The 26,259-nt window shown below is 30.0% G+C and overlaps 4 protein-coding genes across 10 annotated transcripts in view; 3 read left to right on the top strand and 1 right to left on the bottom strand.

Moving 5' to 3' along the window:
- The first annotated feature begins 1,553 nt into the window (after window positions 1-1,553).
- On the top strand, window positions 1,554-5,407 carry LOC145755471 (uncharacterized). The gene is made up of 5 exons (XM_082571712.1): window positions 1,554-2,244; window positions 3,172-3,446; window positions 3,527-3,958; window positions 4,058-4,504; window positions 4,680-5,407. The coding sequence occupies exons 1-5, from the start codon at window positions 1,590-1,592 to the stop codon at window positions 4,869-4,871; spliced, it is 2,001 nt and encodes a 666-aa protein (XP_082427838.1). The 5' UTR covers window positions 1,554-1,589; the 3' UTR covers window positions 4,872-5,407.
- A 540-nt stretch (window positions 5,408-5,947) lies between these two features.
- Window positions 5,948-8,706, top strand: LOC145747634 (cilia-and flagella-associated protein 96-like). Its single transcript, XM_082564898.1, has 8 exons — window positions 5,948-6,237; window positions 6,319-6,392; window positions 6,548-6,693; window positions 6,826-6,963; window positions 7,250-7,325; window positions 7,486-7,665; window positions 7,850-8,022; window positions 8,138-8,706. Exons 1-8 carry the CDS (start codon window positions 6,129-6,131, stop codon window positions 8,187-8,189), a joined length of 948 nt encoding a protein of 315 aa, XP_082421024.1. The 5' UTR covers window positions 5,948-6,128; the 3' UTR covers window positions 8,190-8,706.
- Window positions 8,707-9,269: 563 nt separating this feature from the next.
- On the top strand, window positions 9,270-13,437 carry LOC145747598 (CUE domain-containing protein 1-like). Of its 3 annotated transcripts, none has more exons than XM_082564896.1 (13): window positions 9,270-9,401; window positions 9,593-9,733; window positions 9,946-10,021; window positions 10,507-10,664; window positions 10,789-10,870; window positions 10,957-11,150; window positions 11,271-11,327; window positions 11,635-11,798; window positions 11,953-12,011; window positions 12,109-12,190; window positions 12,415-12,483; window positions 12,676-12,774; window positions 12,939-13,437. In XM_082564896.1, exons 1-13 carry the CDS (start codon window positions 9,340-9,342, stop codon window positions 12,962-12,964), a joined length of 1,269 nt encoding a protein of 422 aa, XP_082421022.1. In that variant the 5' UTR covers window positions 9,270-9,339; the 3' UTR covers window positions 12,965-13,437. The 3 variants fall into 3 exon arrangements, with proteins under 3 accessions (XP_082421022.1, XP_082421023.1, XP_082421021.1); XM_082564897.1 differs by having other exon boundaries at window positions 9,943-10,021; window positions 10,972-11,150; XM_082564895.1 differs by having other exon boundaries at window positions 9,943-10,021.
- Window positions 13,438-14,443: 1,006 nt separating this feature from the next.
- The window catches only part of LOC145743428 (uncharacterized), an 86,729-nt gene continuing 74,913 nt past the window's right edge, over window positions 14,444-26,259 (bottom strand). For 2 of the 5 annotated variants that reach the window (XM_082561388.1, XM_082561411.1), the window contains 32 exons: window positions 25,954-26,127; window positions 25,401-25,580; window positions 25,120-25,256; window positions 24,946-25,048; window positions 24,609-24,773; window positions 24,282-24,460; window positions 23,952-24,141; window positions 23,609-23,786; window positions 23,325-23,453; window positions 23,090-23,221; window positions 22,867-22,992; window positions 22,667-22,785; window positions 22,327-22,446; window positions 21,987-22,148; window positions 21,698-21,803; window positions 21,513-21,580; window positions 21,335-21,434; window positions 21,153-21,262; window positions 20,952-21,073; window positions 20,769-20,873; window positions 20,593-20,695; window positions 20,320-20,466; window positions 20,121-20,231; window positions 19,819-20,031; window positions 18,111-19,280; window positions 17,496-17,558; window positions 17,259-17,368; window positions 17,010-17,199; window positions 16,643-16,772; window positions 16,398-16,531; window positions 15,225-15,390; window positions 14,444-15,134 (listed from right to left, as the gene is read on the bottom strand). In XM_082561388.1, the coding sequence (XP_082417514.1) occupies window positions 15,059-15,134; window positions 15,225-15,390; window positions 16,398-16,531; window positions 16,643-16,772; window positions 17,010-17,199; window positions 17,259-17,368; window positions 17,496-17,558; window positions 18,111-19,280; window positions 19,819-20,031; window positions 20,121-20,231; window positions 20,320-20,466; window positions 20,593-20,695; window positions 20,769-20,873; window positions 20,952-21,073; window positions 21,153-21,262; window positions 21,335-21,434; window positions 21,513-21,580; window positions 21,698-21,803; window positions 21,987-22,148; window positions 22,327-22,446; window positions 22,667-22,785; window positions 22,867-22,992; window positions 23,090-23,221; window positions 23,325-23,453; window positions 23,609-23,786; window positions 23,952-24,141; window positions 24,282-24,460; window positions 24,609-24,773; window positions 24,946-25,048; window positions 25,120-25,256; window positions 25,401-25,580; window positions 25,954-26,127 (5,318 nt within the window). In that variant the 3' untranslated portion in view covers window positions 14,444-15,058. Of the gene's footprint in view, window positions 15,135-15,224; window positions 15,391-16,063; window positions 16,146-16,397; window positions 16,532-16,642; window positions 16,773-17,009; window positions 17,200-17,258; window positions 17,369-17,495; window positions 17,559-18,110; window positions 19,281-19,818; window positions 20,032-20,120; window positions 20,232-20,319; window positions 20,467-20,592; window positions 20,696-20,768; window positions 20,874-20,951; window positions 21,074-21,152; window positions 21,263-21,334; window positions 21,435-21,512; window positions 21,581-21,697; window positions 21,804-21,986; window positions 22,149-22,326; window positions 22,447-22,666; window positions 22,786-22,866; window positions 22,993-23,089; window positions 23,222-23,324; window positions 23,454-23,608; window positions 23,787-23,951; window positions 24,142-24,281; window positions 24,461-24,608; window positions 24,774-24,945; window positions 25,049-25,119; window positions 25,257-25,400; window positions 25,581-25,953; window positions 26,128-26,259 lie in introns of all 5 variants that reach the window. The other 3 variants (XM_082561396.1, XM_082561403.1, XM_082561419.1) reach the window with 3 other exon arrangements.

Here is a 26,259-nt window from a genome sequence, read left to right as displayed (position 1 = left end):
ACCGACTTGAATGACGTTTATGCAATATCGCCCTGGTTAGTAAACAAAAAAGATAAAATCTTAATTATATTTTAACACACAGATAAAAATCAAGAGCCCCAGTAATTACGTTTTTTGATTAGAAAATTACAATATCATGGACGTCAAATATGATAATCACAACGAAAGACCAGGTGTTAAGGCAGAGAAATACCATCTGCTAGAAGATATCACTGCATTATACATACCATAAACATTTATATACACAGATGTCAGAGTACCTGAGAAATGACGAAGTGTTATTTAATTATTTTTTCTGTTTATAGCAACGTCGGAAATTAAAGTTGAGATTGTTGTTAGAACCAAGAATATTAAAAAGTCACCAAAAGAAAAAAATGGATGATTATACCAATAACCATAAATTTTTAGTGTACTTTTGAGCAATAACGAAGGAAAAAGGGGCTTTGGTTTTACACTGCACAAAACATTAGTATACTATGGGTAACTTGTATATATAGAAAAAAGCTATTAAGAATGGTCAAGTTACCTAAAAGTTAAATATTTAGTACCTTGTGATTTTAAATAATAACCAGATAATTTAAAAATCGCACTATTAAGTTAAAGCACTACACATAATGAGGTCAATTAAATTGATGCATACACGCATTATAATGTAGGCCGAGTGCACTTAAGTATGTATAATTTAACCATACAGCAGCACAACGGAAAAGATTAAATATACACAATTGAAAAACAAACAATTAAATACAGTTGCAATTTCGACTATATTGACTCTTCGAATGTTTAAACACGAGGCAAATACATTCAATCAAGCAGAGTCATATAATAATAAATCTCAAGTATACAACTGATTATAATTTAATTAACTAGCCATGTTAATGCATTGACTTTCTTACCTTCTTTTTTTATATATTCCTAATGACGTCAAGTTGACGTATGAATTTATAATTTATTACATTTTAAGAACATCTGGCATGCTTTACATATCTAAAGGTAATACTATATATTATTTCGTAATATGATTCTGTTGGTCTATTTATTTTGTAAATATTCATTTACACAGCTGAATATTTTCATTTTAAACTCAACTTTTTGAAAGAATGTGTATATCGTTAACCCACAGGTTGTATCAATAACAATTATGCAACAAATACATACCACTAATTTAATCTTAAATTGATCTGGTAAGACACTGTTCTAAAAAATCGCCCAACTATATAAACCCCGACAAAACGGTCTATCCCGCACATAAGTCACTCGTCCGACGTGCAGTAACACTTAATTGTAAGTAAGGGAAGATTTAAAATGTATGTAATCACGACATTACTTTCATGACAAGCGAAGTTTTTATGGCTATAAAAATGGAGTAAGGGGCAGCTTATAAAAGATGTAACCTTGTCAATTTATTATAAGTTTGTGACTAACGAAATAAACAAGTTTACCCTTAAAAAGGTACCAATTTAATATAGCATTTTAAACTATTTGAATTGTATTCCAGCTAAACAGTTTTACAAGGTTCTAAACACTGTTGTTTAATTTGATCTACAGAAAAGTATAATTAATAAAAAAACTATATTTAAAATTTTGAGATGAAGCTTAACGTTATCCTTCTGTGCTTTGGATTTATTCTATTAGCACCTTTACAAAAAGCTCGGACAAATGCTAAAAAGTTAGCGGGACGCAAGACAAAACAATCCAGTAATGGGTTATCAGACGAAATGGCCGAGGTAAACGAAAGAAAAACAAATGGGTTATTGGACAACAATATCAATAATATCAACACAAACCCATCAGCTGAAAAAGAATTTGACACTGGAGTAAACGTTCAAGGTAATAAAAAGCCAAGGCGTTTAAATCGCCAAAATCGACGCAAGGGAAAATCGCAAAGAAAAAACAAAAAACAAAGAAAGCACAAATCTAAAAATAACAAAGAAGCAAACCAAATTTTGAAAGAAGACCAAAAAGAGAAACTTCGGTTAACCATGCGGGAAATGTTCGGTTTTGACCACATGACCACCCCAAGGGCGAACACCCAAATTTCTTCGGGATTTCCTGAGCCAACAGTGGCCCCACCTTTGCAGGAATTCCTTGATAGCGATAACATTGATTCAGAAGCAAACCACCAGCCCCATCTTCCCGATTTTATGTTGCAACTTTATCGAGCATACTCGGAGGACAGCAGCTTGGTTTTGCTGAATTCAATGTCGCGGGGAAACACAATTCGAAGTTTTTTCTCAGTTGCAGGTGAAGACTTTTTTTAATTTTTGAAAACTTCACACTTTTCTAAGTTAAGTTTTTTACAGAATTAAATTTAAATTAAAATTTAAATTAAAATTTAAATTAAAATTTAAATTAAAAAATAATTCTGTAAAAATATGACCTTAGAAGAAATTGTAAAATTGCCGTAAAGCGTGTATAAAGTTTATAAAATCGGCCACATTTAAATAGTTAATTTTAAAAAATAAATTTGAAATGTAATTCAAATATTGATTTAAAATGATTGTCTCTAAAAACCCCGTGCTCAGAAAGCCATTAATTTCACACGTGTCAAAGCAACGAAGTGGAAAATCGAGCAAACAGATTTTTTTAGTATTCCAACTTACCTGCGTCACGCAAAATACCATAAATAATATAAAAAGCATGCTGAAGAATGCAAAAGGTGACTAAATCGTTCACGGCTAAACAGATTGTTGGCAAGCATGTGTAACATTACACGCGAAACCTGAGAACTGGGATTATTTAGATAACAGTTTCATAATTTGAACTTAGCAAATCATGTGAAACGACGTGTGAATAATCTACATTTCGCGTAAAACGCATGAGTTAAAAAGTAATTACTTTGTCCGGAAGAATTTGTGCTCCCTGCCAACTGTAATATGAAGTTATTTGCCACCAAAGCCTGGTGGGGTCAACACGTTTAAATCTTTGGATCACTTCCTAAAAGCCGACTATTTGCTTGATCTTCGATAGGGTTGTCATGCTTTTTAATTTTTAACATTATTTTCTTTAAAAAAATGCTTACTCTCGAATTTAACAAAAATTATATTTAAGCAAATTATCAAGCTTATTTACGTCCAATTTAGTTAATATTTAATTTGTGTATTTGTTTGTATTTATTTGTAACTTGTAAAAACTAAATTGAATTTTAAATAAAAATTATTTTTTACCTAGGACATCCAGCTCATTTAAAAGATCAAGGCAGGCCGGTGTTAATCGAACCAATTACTTTAAACGACAACGAGACATACAACCAGAAAAATAATCACCACCGCTTGCCAAGTATAGCGGTTTATACTTACAACGTAAGTACTATTCCCTTCGCTGAAAAGGTTGTCAGCGCTGAACTACGAATGGACCGAACAGATGTTGACCAAGGCGATACAAACTGGACCGTTCTGGCTGCCGTTTACAAAAGAAAAAGGGATTCCAATAACGAGTCATTAAACGTAAGCCACTGTCAAATATTATCTAAAGTTCTGTAAATGCTTACTTATATATTTTTCTTAAAATTTTTGTTAATATTTAGTTATTTTACCGAGTCGGAGGTTTGACTAAAATCAATACGACGATTGGCTCAGCCTGGACTGACGTCACGCTTTCAAGTTTGGTTTCGCTGGCTCGCCAACCCGATCACGTGTTCGTTGTTAAATTTAGTAAGCTTACTAAAGTTGATCGGGTGCGACGGGATGCTGGTAACGACTTATCGGACCTTCCTACAAACTTTAAAATTCTAAAGACCAAACGACCCAGGCGAAATAGTGGCAAAAACCGTAACAATAGAGCTACCGGTTACATTTGGGAAGACGGTAAACCTGCAGAAATTGGGGTACCGATACTTGTCGTGTATTGTAACGATACCTCTGCCGTGGTACAGACGCCGATTGAACCAATTCCCAACGGAATATGGGACTCGATGGGAAACAAAAGCACATCATTACGAAGCACTGATACGAAAAGGGTAAATTTTTTATTTTTTTCTAAAATGGTTAAGCGTTAAAAGTGTCTTTATTTTGAAACATAAATTGTTAACATACATTTAAAAGTGCTATTTTAATAGTTGCGACGTTCGGCAAAGAAAAGGCGACCAGGCAATGGATCTGTAGCGACTTCTAGCGGCCAGCTTGACAATCAAATTTCCGATCCCAGTGAACCCCCAAGAACTTTACCTATTGAAAACGATCAGACCGAACTTCATGACAACGGACAAGCCAACCGAAATGTAATGCAATCACTTACTACAACTCAACAGAAAAAGAATAAACGACAGAAGAAAAAAAGATGCAAAAAACGTGGTCGACGTCGGAAGTCCAAAAAATGCAAAAAGGAAAAAACAAAAAATAACAGAAATAATTTGTCGGAGTCACTCAATCGCTCAGAAAAAGCATGCTCGAGAAAATCTCTGCGAGTCGATTTTGCTGATTTAGGTTGGTCTGACTGGATCATTTCACCACAGCAGTTCGACGCTTATTATTGTTCCGGGGTATGTGAGTTGGAAAGTATTCGGGTAAGTTCAATGTTTAAAAATAACTAAATTGTAGATTTTACTATAAAATCAAAAAATGCGTTCGGCAGCAATGTATAGCGTTTATTATTAATTAAAAACTAATCAGGAAATTTGTCACAATTTTGAAAAAATGTTTACCAAGGCAATGTAACTCATGTTAATTTTCTTATTTTAGCAACACACGCCTTCAAACCACGCAATTATTCAATCTGTAATCAAGGAATTCGAATTAAATCAAGACATCCCATCACCATGCTGCGTACCTGATAAGATGCTGTCCCTGAGCGTTCTCTTTTTCGACAAGGACGAGAGTGTGGTCCTGAAAATGTACCCTGGTATGTCTGTGGAGTCGTGTGCGTGCAGATAAACAAAGTGCTGCAATGCTTGTCGTCAAAAGCTTGCAAACTCTCGGGCAGTACTATGTAACACTACTGGCGAGCAAGAGGTGGAAAGGCAGCAGGTTGTTAAAGAATTTGTTTGATATATCAGACAGAGTCTATGTAAAATTTCCCGCGCGAAAATACTAATTAATATGATGCACAGAACCTCAAGTAATTATTTAATTTTAAAATTAAATACTGGCATTGTTAAATATATTCCCTCAAGGTGATAATAAAAACAGTTTGTTTTATCATATTTTTAATTGAAATGAGTTTAAAAAATTGATGTTAAAATATAACAACCTATTTTTTTATTTTTTTGCTATTTATAAATAGTTGAACGTCATCGAATCGTCGTTATTATAGTTTCATATTTTGTTTTTTATTTTTCCTTTTATTCTATTCCTATTTTCCTTTTTATATTGGCGTAATAATTTATTGTGTTACGTGGCTTGCTGTGTAAGTAAGTTAATAAAGTTCCGTGACCGCTTATGTATTATGTTTCACCTGTAAATGACAGATCAATAAAATAAAAAAAAATTGTGACTATGTATTATTGAACTGTAAAAGATTTCAAAAATACAACCAAACTGTTTAATGTCAAAAATTAAAGGCTAAAACATACACGAAGATCTTAAATATTTGTTAAATACGTGAATCTTAAATAAAAGTTACGGTTCAAAATATGTTTTGGGCTTTTGACATTTTAACTAACCGTTTACCTGTCAATAAACATTTTTTAACTAAAACCCAAAATCAGAAGATATACAAATAATTCTACCCATCTTTAAAAATAATCTGGCAACCCTGTGATATTGTTGCTAAGCAACTGTAAGTATAAGTGAAGCTGCAACAAAGACGCGAAAATAAAATGCATTGCATTTAGATAATATTACTACATACATTAATGGAAATAGTTCCAATTTTTAACTATTAAAATAACAGAGTCAAAAATTAAAATCACAAAAATAAGCTTTTCTTTGTAACAATAGGCCCATCAGCAGATAGGTTAAAAACCAACTTATTTTACAAGAAACTGCAAACTAAACAAAAATTTTTATGAACATTAAACCAATTTTGATATATTTGGGGCCCATCCAGGAATTATCAACAAATAAATCACAGCAAGATAAGTCACACAAAATTTTAATTTAAAATATTACAGAAAATAGTAGGTAAATCATTTATGTAATTTTGTTGATAATAATCAAATTTTCTATAACTTGGTGATATATAATTCAATCATGTCGGGTGCCGGCGGTGGAAAAACTGACATGGAGAGATTGGGAATTTTTAGTGAAGTTGGATATACAACAATTGGAGATAAATATCCCAAAGTCCATGTCAGTAGTTGTAAGTATTCATTTTAAAATTCTTTGACTCAAATAACTTTTAAAGAAAATATTTAATTACATTTGTATCTTCTCGTTTTAGTGCCATTCAATGCACAGGCATACAAGGGAAAACACATGTTGCCTGGAGGTAGCAAAACAAGATCAGCATTACAGGTATAATAGGGTACTAAAACTAATGCATATAATTTGCTTTAGAACTGACCTTATTAAAAAAATTAGGAATGCACAACAATAATGTTTATCATGTTGTGACCTTGTTTTAATTTTATACCTCATGCTATTTTTTCTTGATTTATTACAAAAAATAGGCTGGATACTTTGACAATCAATTTAAACGAATAATGGAAAAGGAGGCTTATACTGATCCGATTAAACTTAGACGACAGCTGCGCCTTAAAGAAGGCAAAAAGAACATTGGCAAAGCTTTTCTACCAAACAATGGAGAAAAATTACCGTAAGTCTTTAAATATTTCCTAACCTTTTTAATCTACATAGAAGTTCTTACAGTTTGAATAGTTTCTTAATTTTGTTTGAATTTTAAATTGAAAAAGGGTATCATATCTTTAAAACTGTTTTCTATTTTTAGCTGTGGGTTAGGTAACCATTACGGAACCTTTTCGGGGCCAATTGGTGGTTTTAGTCCAGTGTCCAGACCCCGAAAACCTTACACAGCTCCTGGCAGAAATTTTACAACAAATCCAAGCAAAAAGGGAACAGGATATGGGTATAAAATTTAAAAAAATATTGCATATGTTTTGATATTAAAACTACAGGACATTTTTCTTAACTCAATTGTAAAAATGCATAAGTAAGTAGCTAACATATGATCATTTAATATTACCATGTATCAATTTAATAATAATTATAACATTGGTGTTTAAAGTAGTTTAAGTTTGTGTAAATGTGTTAAAGTTAGCCCAACCTGGCCACCCTTAACCTAGCTAACACTAACACATGTGTGTATCAATAAATTGTATGTTAAGGTGTTAAATAAATTTATATTTTATAAGGTATATTAATGTTACTCTTGGTAAATACCAAGATCATGCTGTGGAAGTTTATGACCGAGCTAAAGATGGAAGACGGGTATATTAATTTTGTTAGTTTTTTTGATAGTGGTATACATAAATTGTAAACGACCTGTCAACAAAGTTTTTTTTCTAAAAATACTTTTTAAAAATTCAACATTTTTCACGAATTAAATACCTTTTTCCCTAAACTTTTAAATTTTTTTATGATATTACAGAAAGATATTTTAAATCACAAAGCATTACTAAAAGGAGGAGCATTTAAATTGAACCTACACCCAACCACATACTTTGATAACAATCCTTACAGATCTGATCGAGGTTTAGGCCCACCAAAAAAATCTTCCGGCAAATTACCTGCCGTAAAACCATTTAAACCTAGTTCCCCCCCTAAAAAGGTTACTATTTGGTTTTATGTAGTTAAAAATACATAACAAACAGATACTAATAAATACCAAACAAATACAAAAAACGAATAGAAAAATTAATTTATGAAATTTAGGTTATGTTTTATGACACATATTAAAATAGTACCTGAATTACATAAGATAAAATTAGAGGATTTGTTTTTATTTTGTGTAGATTGGTGGTGCAAAAGCAGGCACCTTCGATCCTTATCCTTCTCATTCAAACGATGCTTATGTCGTAAAAACAAAGAAGGAAGCAACTACTAATAAATACGGAAAATTATTTCACCCAACACCAGGAATTAAATCACGACCAACGCGATCTATTATGTCCCAAAATATTACCAAGTAACTTAAACAACTTTAATTTTTTTTAAATAATGAATGCAGTTTTTAAAAAAGTTTTTTAAACCAAAACATTTTTTAGAAAATCTTCTATTTAGTAATATTTTGCACTTTACAGGGCAGTGCATCGTGACAACTATAAATCTATCCAAAGTGTCATGGCATACTAACTTTTATTATTTGTGTATCATAGTTTGTTAAATTGTCAGTAAAAATAAAGTATTCAAAATTAATGTGGTACGTCTTTTTAAATCTACTTTTAATCAATGTTTCTAGAATGGAACACTCGAATATGTTTTACTGTTTTAACTGTTCAAATTTTAACAATAGATAATACATTTGATTAGTAAACTACATTTAAGTTATTCGAATTTAAAAAAAAACTTTTTATTATTATACAAATAAACAAGAAAAAATATAAAGCTTACCCCTTTAGGTTTACAAAAAAATTCTTAAAAAACATCCAACTTTGTTGACTAATTCTTCTTTAAATTTTAAAGCAAGTAGAGATAAATCATGATTTTTTTACTAATAAACAACTAACTATCATCTACATTACTTTATATTAACCTAGTGGTGAGGTTTTTGCGCAACGTTATCGCTATTCAACGATTTGATTAAGTTTAGTAATCCGTGGCATGTAATAATACCACATCTAGTTACAATCTCTGTGCTATGTTTTTTGTATTGTTAATTGCATGGAATTTCTCCAATACCAAGATTTAAAACCTAACCAAATTTTAATTGTTGTTATTTAGTTTGGCGTATTTGATCTTTATTGTGTCAGTTTAAACTTTAATCTAGGTGCTAATAAAATAATGCGCTATAATTTTAAGTTAAGTTTTAAAATATTGAATTTTGTTAAGGTAATATTTTACGTTTATTTTTTGGCTGTTTTACGTAAAATTGGATTAAAATTATTTTTAACATTTCTATGAACAAATTAACGACTTTTGGTCTACTTTAAGTTTTACATCAAAATAATAACCAATTTTAACATATTTATTAGAATTGACTAACATACCTATTAATTATCTGATTATGAATTTAATTACCAATTATAGACAAAGAAGAATATATTACATGGATTATACTGCAGAATACTGACATTTTGGGTATTGGTCAGTCAGATTTTTAAATAATATTGTTTACTTGAATTTAAAACCAGCTTGCAAATTGTTTGAAATATATATATTCCCCCATTTAAAAAAATCAATAGCTATGCATACAAGAATATTTAAATTATTTATAGATATTAGGTTACTAGGCTATGTTATTGTAATTTTGATAAATAATTTTTTCTGTTGATTTAATTATAAAATGAGTACATCACAACAAAATGGAAACTCGAATCATGTTCGTGCAAGAACGCTGGAATACAGGTTAAAATTATTAATTATTTAGTTTATAATTAAATTTTAAACAATTTTATTAACAGTAATTGTTTATCTACTAGGTCTAATCAATAAAACATACTATTCCAGAATTTTCTCAAACAAGCTTTTGAGTAGCCTATCTTATAAAATGTATTAAACGACATATACAAATTCAAGTTTTTGTCTTAATAATACAGGCAAGCTATGAAAGATTTTCATACAATGTTTCCAACCATCGAGAAAGATGTTATTGAATGTGTTTTGAGGTCGAATAGTGGTCATGTAGATTCAACAATCGACCAACTCTTACAACTAACTCAAGATGGAAATTTGCCAAAGTAACGAAACTGATTGCACGCTATGGTTACATTTTTTTATTAAGTTTTATTTTTTACTTGCCTTCGAGGTAAATGTATGACTTTCTTGCAAAGATTTATATTTTATAAAACTCTTAAAAATGTTTAAAGAAAGTTTGAACTGCAAAGAATGTCAATTAAAAAAATTGAAATGTAACGTCTAGCTTTATTATAAATAATTTATTTTTTAGTAGACATGGGCAACATATTGATAGATTATATCATACTTATGATGGTACTTCTGAATCCAGTGAAAGCTATTCTCCAGAGGTATGCAGTAGTTAAGCTATTTTAAATTACTACCTACCTTGTATAACCTGGGTTAAATGCCACCTAAATGTCATATTTAACTACTTAATTTTCTACATAAGGATGGATCATTTTTCTTTTAATAGTAATAATCCATGCTTATTTTAATTAAAAAAATTGATGTCTTTTTCTAATGATTTAATAAAACAGTTGTATTTTAAACAACAAGTTTAAAATGCATTAGGCTATATAATTATTTTGTGTTTTTGTATTGCGTAATACATTAATCACAAGATAGTCAAGTTCAATAAGACCTATTAATGTTTATTTAATGTCAATAAAACATTAAAATCATTTGGAAACTACCATTTTAAAATGCTTTGTTTAAATTAACAAATAATTTAATGATTATTTAAAAATGTTTTTTTAAAGGTTGAATTACTTTTTTTCTCCCCCTTTTATTACTTTTCTTAATAATGTAGTACAGTGTAAATTTTATATTTCAGCTAAGAGATGTCACAAGTTCAAGTGACGAAGATCATCCTCCTATTTACACTCCAACCGCATCACATCACCCTCCTCCAGCATTCTCTTTTTCCAATGATCCAGCCGAACCATTTAAAGGAGAAAAACAATTAAAAAACAGAAGATTTCACACATTCAGGTTTGGTCCAAATTACAATACCAGTAAAAAAACCTTGCATGATATTCTAGGAACTTTTGGCAAATGGTCTGATCTAATAAATTTTATTTGACTACAATACTTCATTTTTTTTCGGTAATGTTAGAGATTGGAATCCACCTCTACTGGGAGCACTTCCAGATGACTTTTTAAGAATCGGTTATAGACAATCTCCTTCCGTGCCAAAGGTAAAAACTGAAGTTGTAGTGTTTTTTTTAAATTTATAATATCATTAAAAAATATACGTACATCAATTTGTAAATTTGACATTTAGTCCGACTTTTCACAGAATTCCAGAATTAGTGAAAGAAACAAACGCAGCAGTTCCAGCCGCTCAAATCAACGTTCAGAACACACATCACCTTTACCTAACGTACGAGATAAGCCATTGCAACGACGCAGAACAACTGGACAGGTTAACATTCAGTTTAATTCCCCATCTAATCATGATCGGCAACCTCAAAATAGGTTTGTTTATTTAAAACCTTGAATTAAATGATTGTATTAATTTAATTTTTCAGGAATATTTATTGTAGTTGAAATACCCACTATATATATTCCATTTGTATTAATTTTTTCCTTTTTTAGAATGGTGATGGTGGAATCTAATCAATCGAGGCCATCAAGACATCACAGCAGCAGAAGGTTTCTATTATAATCTAAATCAACATAAACAAACAACCGTTTTATGATGAAATAAAAAAAATAAAAGTTTTCCATACACCAAAAGCATTGTTTTGTTTTATACAACAACAATACTTTTTATAAAATTTACATTAAAAAATAAACATAGCTTGCTGGTAAATAAAAAAATAGGTTTGTTGTTTAACTCACGCCAGAAAATAAGTAAACAAGTTCAAATCATAAAATGCTATGCTATACCATTAAACTTGAAGTAATATTTTAAATTAAGAATCTTGCGAATTCTTTAAATATTCTTTACTTTTTGTAGTGCTAACTCATCACCTGGTAGTTACAATTCAAGGAGAAGTCGAAGAACTAAAGTTGAACAAGATCAATATTTGGAGGATAGAAAAGTTGCTTTGTTGTTACAAAATGAGGAATTTCTTAAAGAGCTTAAGCGAAATGACGACTTTCTAACCGAGTTAAATAAAGGTAATAAATAGATATAACATTTTTAAGTAAAAATCTTAAAACGTGTATATATATATATATATTACCTGTTTTGGAGTTTTTTCTCATAAATTTTTATTTAAAAAATTTCACCATTTGGAATTACCTTAACAAATAAAAAAAACATATTTTTTAGGATCTACAAGTTCAAACGACCACAGTGGCCAATCATCATCTCATGTATCCCGCGAGCATGTAAGAAAAAAAATACGGATTATCAAGCTAAATAATTTTTGTTTACTTACCTTGTAAAAATTTTTTTTTTATTATGTTTACCTTTTTTTGAATTCAGTATCCTTCAATTGGAATTGACCCCTTAAATAAAGTAAATTCCACACCAGAGCGCACGGCTGAACAAATATCATCCCGCCACAGTAATTTTTTTTTAACATTATGTAAACATACACAGGCAATAAAACTTCCTTAAATATTTGTTAATAATTGTTGTTAAATAGTTAAGGAACTGTAATCAAATTTACTTTCCATTCATAGCTGGCATAACTTTATTATGATTTTATGTTAAACTGAAACTAAGTTTAAGTTTTATATTTTTTAGCCAAATAGTAATTTAATTTCATAAATACCTGACATTTTTTAGACAATTCCCAACATGGTGGTGGGTCTGATGACTCAGCATTTAGGGAAAGCATAAAACACATGAACAAATGTAAGTGATTGTTTTTGCTTGAATTCCAATTGACATTTCTGCTAATGAAAATTTATTTAACAGATGTGTGTCAAAAATTATTTAAAATTGATTACCAAAATAGTTACATTTTAGCCATTAAAGGACTAACGTTGTAATATTAATATTTCATCAAATATTTTATTGTAACAAAATTTTTTTGTTTATTTATAGCTGCTAGGAAAAGATTTAATGAAATTGCCAAAAAGTTTCCAATGAGAAATAAAAAATCTTATAAAAACATGAATACTGTGGATCCAATTTTTGCTACTTGTAAGTAGAAAATTTGTTATTTCCTAAATAAATTATAAATCAAAGTTAAATAAAAGTAAATTCTAATATTTTGTTCATAAATTTGTTATTACTATATTTAAGTTGGTATTTTTAAACAAACATTTAAAGGCAATCTTTTAAAGTTTTATTTAACATTATTTCAGGTTACGATGATCATGATATTCGCTAAAAAGTTCAAACTTTACTACTTATTTTCCTTGAATAAATTGTGCTATCTTACTATTTTTCTTTTTTCGTATTTTATACTTGTTTCACTTGGTGCTGTATTTTACCCCTTATTATGTAAAGTGTTTATAATCATTGATTGTTATTGCAAGTGCAACTTATTGGTACTCATTTTGACATAAAATGCAGATTTTTCTCTATCGTAGGTTTTTTTAACATGTTAAAAACAGTGGACACTAATTTATTTTGTAGTTATTTACTAATAAATGTTTGTTGAAATATATAAAATGATTGTATAAAATATATGGTTCAGCCTAGGGTAAAGATAGGTTAATGTATATTAAATATAACAATTAATTTTTATTTTTTTGGTAATGTTCCATATACCAAATTTGAAAAAATTATGATGTTGTTTAAATATGGTATATATAGGCTACATACTATTTATGTTTACAAGAGTTTTAGTATTAAGTTGAATGTGCCCAATTCAATAAAATTTTTATTTATTAATTGCTAAATATTTTATGCAATATGTAATTGTAAACCTTAAAAGGCTTTATCTTTTCATTAAAGTTTGTTCTACCAGAATGGTTGTAGAATTCGTTAAGTTGTTTTACACTGTTGTCTACAAAAGCACATTTGTGGATTTTTGTTTTTTAAAGTAATAATAAATTAAATATTGTAAAAGTCCACTAAAATGATTTTTGGTTTAATTTTGGTTATTCCTTGGTACTCCTGGCAATGCCAGAATCTCTTAAATAACACTGAATTACAACTGACATAGGTTTATGTCTTAAAATTTCATCAAGTTCTATTTATGTTTAGTATACAACTATAAAAACAGCCATGTTGTTTTTCTTATTTTAATCTATTTAAATTCTGTTTTATTCTACAAAAAAGGTATATTTATTGGGGTTTCTATTATTTTTAATCCCATAGTTTAGGACGAAAATACAAAAGCGATTTATTTAATCGTACAAATATACAGAAACTACCATTTAGAAAATACATAAAAATTATTTACCAAGTTTACAAATCTGAATTCCAATAAAAGTTTCCCGTTTTCCTGATAGCATATATCCAAAATTTAACAAAAAACACAAAGTAAGGTATTTAATACCGATATTCGAATAGAAACCTAGTTTTCAAATTTAAAAACACTTTATCTACAGAAAACCGCGTGTCAAACTATTGCAACACATGTTTAATGTTGCCAAATATAAAAAATACGAATAGAAATCCTAATTGAAAAGTTTTAATGGTTAAATAGTCACCTTAAATTTTGTTATTTCTAGTTTAATTTTCTCGATTTTGTCTATATTTATGCCACAGGCGCGATCTAATCTTCAGTTTTATCCATCTTGAATTGGTAAATATTATTATGAGATTTTAAGAGTTAACGTCTTTCTCATGATGATTAATTATCTTTAACTATGTCTTAATCAAGTAACGTAGAAACCAAGTCAAGTCAAACCAGTATTTGTATGCAAAAGATTTATTAGAGAAAAGAAGCGATAGAGCAGGTTACATGACTACAAGAATAAAGACAGTCGTCTTAAGCGCATTGGATAACGTTTTTTTTAAATCTAAAGTTTAATTAAAGTTGTAAATGTAATACACAGTTATAAAATTTACAATACAATTATAACGGTATTTTATTAATTATATTTGCTTTTAACTTTTACGGCCAAATTGTTTTATAATTATAAATACATAAGGTGTTTACCTAAACATAAAAATTTTGGTATTTATTGTAAGCTACTGTACAGAATATATAATTTGCGTGCATAACCTAGGAATATACAGGTGAGTTATTAAAAAAAAATGTTTCAATTTATACACATCAGTGTTATTAGAAAAATTTTATTGTTAAAAATATTTAAATTTAAAAATGATAGTAGGCTAACAAGTTACTTTTACTAAGTTTATTGAAATTTTTCAAAGTTATTTTTTTATCGAGATTGTTTACATTAAATATTGTTAGTTTCATTAAAATCTAAAAAACTAATTTACTGGGTTTAAAAAATGATTAATAAGTTCTACATAGCAGAGCAAAAGAAGAGGAAAAAAAATAATAAAAAGGCGACAAATCTTCAAGTTAGGCTGTTTGGAAATCCGAAAAGGTGTTGTCTTGGCCGCCTAACGTTGATTCTTCGTCGCCATGGTCGGAGTATCTAAAACAAGTATATCAATTGATTTAAAGTCAAAGTTTGTAATTTTTAAATTAGATAGAACATTTTTAGCTGGGATCTTTATATTCTTACCTGTATTTTTCAGTACTTCCGCGTGTAATCCTGCTGCGGTCGCTATACTGCAAATTCAGACCCCCTCGCCTTTTTCGTCGGCAGTGAACAACAACAAGAACGATCGTCACCAGCAGTAAGATACCCGCTATCACCCCCACCACCAGAGCGATTACTACAGCAACATCTGTTTTGCGGCAATGCATTGTTAAACTTATTACTAGTAAAATGGTAAATCTGATAACTTAAACTTTTAAGAAGATATAAAATGTTAAACAATAGTTTCCATTATTAAACAACTGCTTTATAACAAAAAAAAATTTGCATGCACATGACGTATCACATTTTACAAACCTTTTTGTTCTTACCTTACAGCGGAAATATAGTAAATAATGTTATTTTAATTAGTAAAGTGAAATAATTAAATTGTAGCATATTATAAAATTATTTCCATAGAACACATCCTGGTGTGGAAACCATACAACAAAATTGTTTTACATTTCAATAAAAGGTAGTTTCAAGCAATATGGTTTAAATGTTCATGCAAAGTATGACGGCAAATAAAATAGTTTTAGCAGTGTTAAAATAATATTAACTTAAAGTGTAAGCATTGCAATTAAACTGCCCATTGTGATTATAAATGGATGCAAATAACAAGACTTTTAAACATTGGTCACAGTAGTTGAATAAATGTAGCGCTTTTTACTTTTAAACATTGGTCACAGTATTTGAAAAAATGTAGCAAGAGTTTTTTAACGACGCTGCTTTGAAAATTATTGACAGACATGCAGAAGCTTTTAATAATATTAGTATCCTATATTATTAAAAATTTAGGAATACAACATATATGTTGCCATTACTTGTATATGATCACAACTAAAATGATGAGGAGGATAAAAGCGGCTACACTTGTGCCAGCGACAATTCCAACATATCGTGAATCTGTTGTGACGTACGAGAAACAAACAAGATATTATATATAAAATATTTTGTAAAACCTAGATGACTTTGCGTAATTAAATTTTCACGCATGCAGGTGATATGGTGATTGCGACAATTGTGAAGTGGGTCTTAGCAAAAATGACTGTGCCTTAAATTTAAAATAAGAATAATGCTAATCCCTACAAATTTAAACTATTCTATTTTAAATGAAACATATAGCTAATAAAGAGTCTATTTCACTTTTAAACTTACTTGTATCCGAACATCGATCACCCTGAAACCAGTTGGTACAGGTACAGACTGGATTTCCTACTCCCATGACTGGTACACATGTTGCTCCATTTAGACAGAAGGGCTGTCTGTCCAACAAACACTGCTCTTCACAACTACAAAAAAAAATTGGAAAATGATAAAAATATTCCTAAAAGTTCACAAGTTATTTGGTAATTATGTAAGATTTGAATGATTATAGAATATTTTTTCCAATGACATCTTACTCTCTTCCTGAGTTTGTCGTGTTCCTATCCCTGTACCCACTTAAGCACTCACAGGTAAATCCTGGATAACCCTCAGTATCCGTACATATACCTCCACAATCATTCATAGAGTTAGAGCACTCGTCAATTCCTATAAAATATGTTTTTTAAAGTAAAAAAAAGATTTTTTAATTGAATAATGAGAAGTTTGGTATTGACACCATAAATAAAGCCTAAAATTATACAAATATGATTATACATTAACACTTCTTAAGTTAAGAAATTTGTAAAAAAGGCAGTGAGTACAATATGTTATATAAAATAACCCTGAGATTTTTCCTGAGACACAGAACTATTTATAAAATTTAAAAAGTTGCTTCTACTGTACCACTTAAAACAAGGTTGTTAATTGTTCCAGGATTATTTGCTAGGGCTGATTGGATAGCGGTATTGGTCGCAGCCCTGTCAGTAACATTGGAAAGTAGCAAGTCGGATGTTCCTATAATGCTTCCACTCGAGAAAATGATGTTTCCAAAAGAAACCACTCTTACACTAACAAGGCTAAACAGCAACGTTACCTAGGAATGAAAATGTGGTTAAGCTTCCTTTATTTATGCGAAAGTAGCAGACTACTTACACTTGATTCATACTGAACAACAAAATTATTTCTCAAAGAATTTCCTTCAATGTTAAGTTCAGCAGTAAATGTTCCATTAAATGTTGCTGCTACTGCAAACATTTGTGTTTCTAAACAAAAAAGTTTGTTTAATACCGTTTCGTTGCGATGGTCCTAAATGTTTTTACACATTTTAGAATAATAATCAAATTAAAAACATTTAAAAATATTTTTCATTAGTTCCAAAAATGGTCTTACCCAAACAAACTCCATTAATAAGTGAAGTAAATTGAGGACAAATGACTGTTGATGGGGTGGTCTCTGTAAATATTAAACGATAGGTTTAAGTACAAATGTTACTAAGAAGAGGTACAATTTATGTCCAATTTTAGTGGTAATATTCAGGTTTAATAATGACATATGTACAACGTTAATACACATTTAACAATAGCAGTAAACATGCATAAAAACCAAAAACAAAATTGTTATTAGTCAAACAATAAAAAACATGCTTTGTTTGCCTAAAGGTCACACGTTTCCATTAAAAAAACACGGATTACTATTTGCACACAGATTACTATTTTTGCATTTGCAGCAACAAATGCTATTTTGAACACAAATTTAGTAAGAAACATGCATTAATTGTATTACTTTACAATGAGATCAATGTTGCTACAAACAAACTCAATTAGAAACATGGCCTACATGCAAATTTAATTTTACAGTTAGGTGAACAATATAATAAACCATATTATATTCTGTTGTTAGAATCACTTTAACACACATGGTTAGTTATGATAAATTTGCTAAAAAATAAAAACACAATATAACCAGAAATCTTTTTTAGATTTGGTATAACATTGAAGTAAATACCCAATGGTGTTGTTGGTTCTGGTGTTGATTCCCGCGTTGTTGGTACCATTGGTGTTGATACCATTGTTGTTGATTCCTGTGTTGTTGGTTCCATTGTTGTTGATTCTTGTGTTGCAGGTACCATTGTTGTTAAATTCTGTGTTGCAGGTACAATAGTTGTTAAATTCTGTGTTGCAGGTACCATTGTTGTTAAATTCTGTGTTGCAGGTACCATTGTTGTTAAATTCTGTGTCGTAGTTACCATTGTTGTTGATTCCTGTGTTGTTGGTACCATTGGAGTTGATTCTTGTGTTGTTGATTCTTGTGTTGTTGGTACCATTGTTGTTGATTCTTGTGTTGTCGGTGCCATTGTTGTTGATTCTTGTGTTGTTGGTACCATTGTTGTTGATTCTTGTGTTGTTGGCATCATTGTTGTTGATTCTTGTGTTGTCGGTGCCATTGTTGTTGATTCTTGTGTTGTTGGTACCATTGTTGTTGATTCTTGTGTTATTGATACCATCGTTGTTGATTCTTGTGTTGTTTGCATCATTGTTGTTGATTCCTGTGTTGTTAGTACCATTGTTGTTGATTCCTGTGTTGTTGGTACCACTGTTGTTGATTCTTGTGTTGTTGGTACCATTGTTGTTAATTCCTGTGTTGTTGGTACCATTGTTGTTAATTCCTGTGTTGTTGGTACCATTGTTGTTGATTCCTGTGTTATTGGTACCATTGTTGTTGTTTCTTGTGTTGTTAGTACCATTGGTGTAGATTCTTGTGTTGTTGATACCATTGTTGTTGATTGTTGTGTTGTTGGTACCATTGTTGTTGATTCCTGTGTTGTTGATATCATTGTTGTTAATTGTTGTGTTGTTGGTACCATTGTTGTAGATTCTTGTGTTGTTGGTACCATTGTTGTAGATTCTTGTGTTGTCGGTACCATTGTTGTTAATTCCTGTGTTGTTGGTACCATTGTTGTTGATTCCTGTGTTATTGGTACCATTGTTGTTGTTTCTTGTGTTGTTAGTACCATTGTTGTTGATTCTTGGGTTGTTGGTACCATAGTTGTTACTTCTGTTACTGTAGCTACTATTGTCGTTGACTCTGCAGTTAATATTGTCATTGTCTGTTCCGATGTTGAAGACACCATTGTTGTTAAATTTGTTATTGTTGTTACCTCTGGTGTTAAAATATCTGTTTTTGAAAATATTGTTGTTATTTCAATCCTATAAAATAACTGAAGATACAAATCTAACACTGACTAACCTGCTAGCATAAAAATAAACTATTTACTGATTCTGTACTAATGTTTATCATACATTTAAACCTACATGAGATATTAATTAAACAAACCGGTGCCAAATGTTTGCCCTTTGCCATTCTTACTTTACCAAACTCTAACAGGTAAGGGAAACACAATAAAAAATGTGCTTTATTTAATATTCATAATATCTGACTCTAATTAGATGATCCATTGTAGCTGATTATTTCTAAACTTACTCTAAAACTTTTTGATAGTTTAAAGTTGTTATGGTACAGTTTAAAAAAGGAAACCATGTAAGTAATTTAACAAGTCAAACAAATTATCAAACAAAAAATTTTTTTTCACCCACAATACTTTTTAGTGCAATAGTAAACCTACTTGTGTAATGTAACAATACTAAACTAAATTATGTGGTTAAGTAAGTTAATTTTCTTCTACTTTTTAGTAACATTGTGTTGATCGACTTACCTCGAGTAGTTGTGGGCTCAGCAGTGGTTTGAGTTTGTGTAACAGTTGATTGTTCAGTGGTTGCTTGTGTTGTAATAATGGTAGTAGAAGGTTCAGTAGGTGGTGCAGTGGTTGGTTGATTGGTTGTAACACCAGTTGATGATTGTGTCTCCGGTACTGTAGTCGTTGGTTGAGGTGTGGTTGTAGTTGATATTGTTGTTACAGGAATAAATGCTTAAAATTGGTTAGGATAAATTTAATTAAATGTAAAAAGCAATGTCAAAAATTGGTTAAAAAAAATTTATTATATAAAAAATACGAACTTGTTTCTGTTAACGGTAAACTTGTTAAACTCATAAACACTGCTACAACAGACACAGTATAGTTTTCAGAAAGTGATGCATTAGTTATAATTCCACTGTTGTTCTGTAAATCTGTAAAAAAATAACATCATGTAATAAATTAAAATAAATTATGAATAACTTGAGAAAACTTAAAGAAAAATGTTTTATAAATAATGACCTCTGACAAATGTTGGTTCAGAAGGTGTTATAGTAACAATGTAATCATCGGCTTCTCCTTGCAATGGCGGCATCCAAGTTACCTCTATGCTTCCATAATCAATACCAAATAAGGGTGTCAAAGTCAAAACAGTTGGTGGATTTGGTCCTAATTTTTTTTTTAACAATATGTATTTATAAATTGGTACATTTTGCAGATACAAAACTTCCAGTTAAAAAATACAAATTTTTAGACCCAAACAAAACCCAGTTTAAAATTTATTTCTTAATTTACCAGTATATTGCTGTAGTGTATTTGGAGTGCTTACATTAACGTCAAATCTTGTAATAACAGAAAGTTCATATAAAGTAGTAGGCTCCAGATTAGTGAAAGTATACTGTCAAATACAAAATAAATTAAAAGGCCTGCAACCTTGATGTAAAATGTAAATAATCGAACTAAGCAAATACTTGTGTTTCATTTGGTGGTAGGACAACAGGTGCAGAACCTAATGGCGTGAGAGTGAGTTCAAAGTCTGTTACTGAAATCCCTGCAGAAGGTGGAGTTAAACCAACCTACATATAAGAAAAGTAATAAGAACAAAAAATCAATAACTGACAGGTTTATTATAACAAAAAATGTGAAGAAGCTACCGTTATAGTTGATGCACTAACATCTTGTACAGTAATTTGAGGTGGTACCAGAGAAGGACGTGTGGTAAAACTTTGAGAGCTTGGAGCACTTATTACACTGCCTCGGATTGTCATTATTGTAACTTAAAATAACAAATATTAATTTAAACATAATACAAACATTAACTTTTTGCTTAAACAATGCCAAAATCTTTGTCTTACATGTATAAGTTGTTTCTGGGCTTAGACCAGTAAATACTCTTGAAGTAACAGTAACATCAACAGTATCAGATACAAGAGAAATAGAACTTCCATTTTCAGCCAAAGTAAACCTGAAAAATAATTTGAATAGATAAGTAACAAAAAATTATTATTCTATTTTTTATTTCATATATTTGACATACATGTATTGATTTCCAAGTGATACCATCGACCAAGTCACCCTTGCAGAGAAAAGAGTTATAGTAGAATCCACAACACTTGGAATCAATGGTGCAGTGAGCACTGTAACACAATAGTTAAAAATAAAACCCTAATAAATTAATATTTTTTATAGTTGAATGGATTGTTTAAGTTTCTTACATCGACAATTGATTCCAGCAGGATTTCCTTCAACAGCCAAATCAACATATTGAGGGTTGCAAGAACAGCTATATTTTAAACAAAATTTCATGATTTTGTTTTGTGATAAAAAAGTTTTATTTAAGAAAAAAAAACATTGTCACTGGTTTGTTATCTTGGCATTTGCTAATTACAAAAGGTTTTACCTGTAGGAACCATTGGAATTTGTACAAAAAGCATTTTCATCACAAATGTTTGAATCCATGCATTCATCAATATCAACACAAACTGTTGGGGATTCTCTTTCATATCCTATAAAGCCAAGTTAAAAGTTAGATTGTTCACAAGAATAGAAGTTTAGACATTACATATCTTAAACATTTAAAACAGAACACAGTCTTTATAAACGTTTTTTACATTGAAAGTTCGTTTACTAAATGTTGTTCAAGTGCAAGATTGAAAAAATTAGAATAAAAAACAAGTTATTTAGATTACCAGATCTACAAGCACATTGACTAGTAAATGGTGTTGTTGTTGTATTAACAAAACAATCAGAATTTTGGCATAGGCTTGCAGCATCAGCATCACAGGTCGAATTAGCTACACAGGTGTTGTTGCTTTCAAAGAATCCATCAAAACAAGAACATGAAAAACTCCCTGTTAAATAAATGTAATTTAAAATCATTGTAAGAATGTATTAAAAATTAATGTAATAAAATATTTAAATCTTATGCCCCACAGACTTTCTAATTTATATTTATTTGTTATCAATCTCCATTAAATAGCTAGAAAAAGTTAAGGCTTGTTTACATAAATTAAATTAAAAACAAATTACCTATTGTATTTGAACACATTTGCATACATGGATTTCCAATTAAACATTCATTTATATCTTCGCAAGTGAGATCATCGGCAGATAACATATACCCAAGTGGACAGCCACAGAAGAAGGATCCTGGTTAAACATTTAGATAAGTTTATACATACATAAAAATAATTAATAAAACAAATAGGTCCATTATTTTTTACGTTTTTGTTTGCCTGTAACAAAAAATAGTTTAATTAGTAGACTTTCTGTATGACATACTAACTAAAATAAATGTTACCTAAAAAATAAGTACAGTTTTACGTTGCCAATAAAGTAATGTATCAAGTTATTTTTATGTTATACTTACCCTCGGTGTTATTGCAAATATCACTACACTGGCCTCTTCCTCCATTCGCATCACATTCGTTTTCATCATAACACATGTTAATAGAGCTATTGTAGAAGTAACCAGGTGTGCAGACACAACTACAGTAACAAAGTTTGTTGTAAGAAAATATAAATAAAATATTTTAAAACAAAATAAGTATAAATATTATGCTGCTATACCTGAACGATCCGTCTGTATTTACACAAGCTGCATTTACAGTTGGACATGGTGAGCTGTCACATTCATTAACATCCATACAGCTATCACTTCCTTCATCAAACATAAATCCTGGACTACAATCACATCTGTTGAAATAGTTAAAGGCTTTAAATTTTTAAAGATTTTTTTAAATAAACAAGATTTAAAAATATAACACCAAATAAATGTCTCAAAAAAACTTGCCTAAAACTTCCAAATGTGTTGTTACATACAGTACTGACTGGTGCACAAGTATCAATACCAAGTTCGCATTCGTTTCTGTCAATACAAGAAGTATTGCTTGATCCTGTAGTAAAACCACTTAAGCATTCACATCTGCAACAAAATTGTGTTTAAATGTGTGAGTAAATAGTAAATATGTTAACATAAATATGCAGTAATGTAAGGTTAAATTCAAAGCTAGTAAAAAGCAACTCACCTAAAACCTCTTCCCACATTAACACATTCTGTTGTGGAACTATCGCATGTATCACTCCCATTTAAACATTCATTAAAATCTATGCACTGACCAGCACTGTTTTCGGCAAGTCCATCCAAACACTGGCAACTATATATGTAAAACATTGCAAATTATAAAACAGTGATGTATAGCTGAAACAGATTTAAAATCAAGTTAACCTAATTACGAACACTGTATACCACTATATTTTATTAATCCTGATAAAAATTAATAAACTTTAGATATTTGCTAAAAAAGCCTACCTAAAAGAGCCCATGGTGTTAACACAATTAGTGGTAGAAACAGGGCAAGGATTATCCAAACATTCATCAATATCCTCACAAGATGTTGAACTTATAAGATTAAAGCCAGTCATGCAGCTGCACTCAAATGTTTGAAATAAATTGCGACAATTTTGATCACAAGGATTGGAAGAGCAAACTAAACAATAAAAGTAACTAATAAAATCTGTCATAATAGCATAGCTTTCAGTTTATATTACTATATTATACTTTATTAACTGCAACATGTTTGATTAAAATTTAAATCATAACAACACCTAAGCAAAATTTGAAATATTTTTTTGGCCAAAAAAAAGTAACTCACAGTCTTCAGCACAAAATGTGTCCCCAGTTCCAATGAAACCACTTGGACAATCTCCACAAGTTGCTCCAACATTAGGTGCAATTTCATCGGTGCAGTTAACCAATCTATCACATTGTATAAAATCACAACCATTTCGATCAAGCTCACAAAATGCACCAATATAGACTTCAGAACAGTTGCAGCTGCTCACCTAAGTATATTTAATAAAATCTTTAAAATTGGTTTTACTTCACTTTTTTTGCCTCTAACCTATTCAACCTAACTTAAACACTAAGCATAAGCATGCTGGTTTGGTTAGCTAATATTTTGGTAACTACAAAAAATACATACGAAAAATCTGTTTTCAAGATCATTAAATATGAAGTTTGTATTTGAGCAGGGTTGGTTGTTTGTACAGGCACACAACTCAATTCGAACTTGAATTGAACTTGACAAGCCATAGGAATCTTGCGCCAAAACTGTTAAACTTGTTACATTCAAATTTGTTGGTGTCCATGTAAAAAAGCCAGCTAAAAATATTCAAAGAAGAAATATTTATATGTTTGTAATTTATTAACAAGTAGTTATTATACATATCAAAATTCGCCAGGTTTACAAGACACATAATCATACAAAAATCAACAACGTTTTTACAAACAAAAAATAAAGTTGTTTTACTTGTTGGGTCTATAACTGCATCTGTAATGTTACTTATGCTTCCCAATAGCATATATGTGATAGTTTGATTTTCGGGATCAACTGCTGAGAAATTGAGGGTAAACAATTCATCTAAATTTGGTCGTATTGTAACAGATTGACTTGGAAACTCGGGAGGAAAGCCAACTACAAAAAGAAAAAAAATAAATTAAATATTTAAATTTTATTTTTTAATTTTTTAAACTACTAATAACAAAATTAAAATTTTTTTTACATTGTTTAAAAAAACTACGTTTTGTCTTAACATTAATACAGTTTCAAATTTTGACTTTTATTTGTGAAATGGCAAGTAATTTACGAATTGGAGTTAATGTGTTGGCTTGGTTGTCCAAAATTCCTTGGGAAATACTGGTGTCCCTTAATATGAGTACATCATGCAGGCATTGTGGTGAAACAGAATTCTATAAACAAAAACCATATTAAAACCATACGATAAAAAGATAAAATTAACACTAATATATAAATATCCTACATCTCTTGTACATGCAGCGGCAGCTTCGGCTAAAAATTCAGGTGTTGCTTCAGCAAGTAAAGTTGTCAAATATGTAGGTGTAAAATTAGGTTCCATAAATACAGTACTAAACTCTGATTCAGTTTCATTTAAGCGCCCTAAAAATAAAGACAATGCCTTTTATAGTTTAACCTGCCAGATATATTGAACATTAAGTTTAACATTACAAAACATTAAAATGAATTTTTGACAAAGTGAAACATACAATATAGTTTAAGTAATTAATGAATAATCATTCTTACAAGATTGGCCAAATTCAAACACCCGCTCGCTAAGAACAGAGCCATCAGGAATGTAAAGATTCCATCTTTCTTCTGTTTGGTTAATTGGATTTGTAATAGTGCGGAAGAGCAATGACTCATAATTAAGTGTTGTACCGTCTCTCAACAAAAAGTCATCTTCTGGCATACTTGTGAAAGTCCCTGGTAAAGTTGCAAAAAAATCAATGTCAGTGCCAAATGTAGTTTTAATGTTAAATTGTTGTGTTTAATGGTTATGTAGTTTTTAACCGAATTGGCAATATGACATATTAGTTAAGGCATTGGTCATCACCACATATGGTTCTGAAACAAATTTTTACTTTGCGATAGCCTTAAAAAAGCCCACATTAGTATTTATACCTGAAGAAATTAAAAGTCAATTTATATGCAATGATTAAGCAATAATAATACCCATAACTGGTATAGGTAACTTGAGTTGTAAAGAGACAAAATGTTTAGGCAAGTTAGTTTTTTTTACATCAAAGATAAATAAATGCAAAAAATTAAACAAGCAAAAATGTAACATGAAACTTACCATAAAGACCATCCATTCTGTTCATGTAATTCGTACTTAAACCCGAAGATATGAAAAGTGAGTCATCTTCTGCCCGAATAGAGAAAACTGCACTTTCTGGTGCTTGATTGTACAAAAATGTGACAGTCATACCACTTACAGTTAACAAAACATTTGGTCCAAAGCTTATAATTCCTGTAAAGTAGAAATATTTTTAAAATAACGTAATTAACTAATGTCTAAAATTCAACAATTAAAAGGCTTTTTTTGCAAAAAAATTTAAACTTTTTATGATATTACATGGTCATTTTTAAAAAAATATTTTTG

Source organism: Corella eumyota, chromosome 1, assembly GCF_963082875.1.
Source record: "Corella eumyota chromosome 1, kaCorEumy4.1, whole genome shotgun sequence".
NCBI lineage: Eukaryota > Metazoa > Chordata > Ascidiacea > Phlebobranchia > Corellidae > Corella > Corella eumyota.
This window is presented reverse-complemented; position numbering and strand designations above follow the sequence as displayed.

Bases quoted from the DNA above. Each gene is read 5' to 3' on its own strand.
- LOC145755471 (XM_082571712.1), top strand. From the start codon at position 1,590: ATGAAGCTTAACGTTATCCTTCTGTGCTTTGGATTTATTCTATTAGCA. The intron at 2,245-3,171 runs GTGAAGACTTTT...TTTTTTACCTAG, and splicing joins AAGTTTTTTCTCAGTTGCAG to GACATCCAGCTCATTTAAAA. The intron at 3,447-3,526 runs GTAAGCCACTGT...GTTAATATTTAG, and splicing joins CCAATAACGAGTCATTAAAC to TTATTTTACCGAGTCGGAGG.
- LOC145747634 (XM_082564898.1), top strand. From the start codon at position 6,129: ATGTCGGGTGCCGGCGGTGGAAAAACTGACATGGAGAGATTGGGAATT. The intron at 6,238-6,318 runs GTAAGTATTCAT...TTCTCGTTTTAG, and splicing joins CAAAGTCCATGTCAGTAGTT to TGCCATTCAATGCACAGGCA. The intron at 7,326-7,485 runs GTATATTAATTT...ATGATATTACAG, and splicing joins GAGCTAAAGATGGAAGACGG to AAAGATATTTTAAATCACAA.
- LOC145747598 (XM_082564895.1), top strand. From the start codon at position 9,340: ATGAGTACATCACAACAAAATGGAAACTCGAATCATGTTCGTGCAAGA. The intron at 10,022-10,506 runs GTATGCAGTAGT...TTTATATTTCAG, and splicing joins GTGAAAGCTATTCTCCAGAG to CTAAGAGATGTCACAAGTTC. The intron at 12,191-12,414 runs GTAATTTTTTTT...GACATTTTTTAG, and splicing joins ACAAATATCATCCCGCCACA to ACAATTCCCAACATGGTGGT.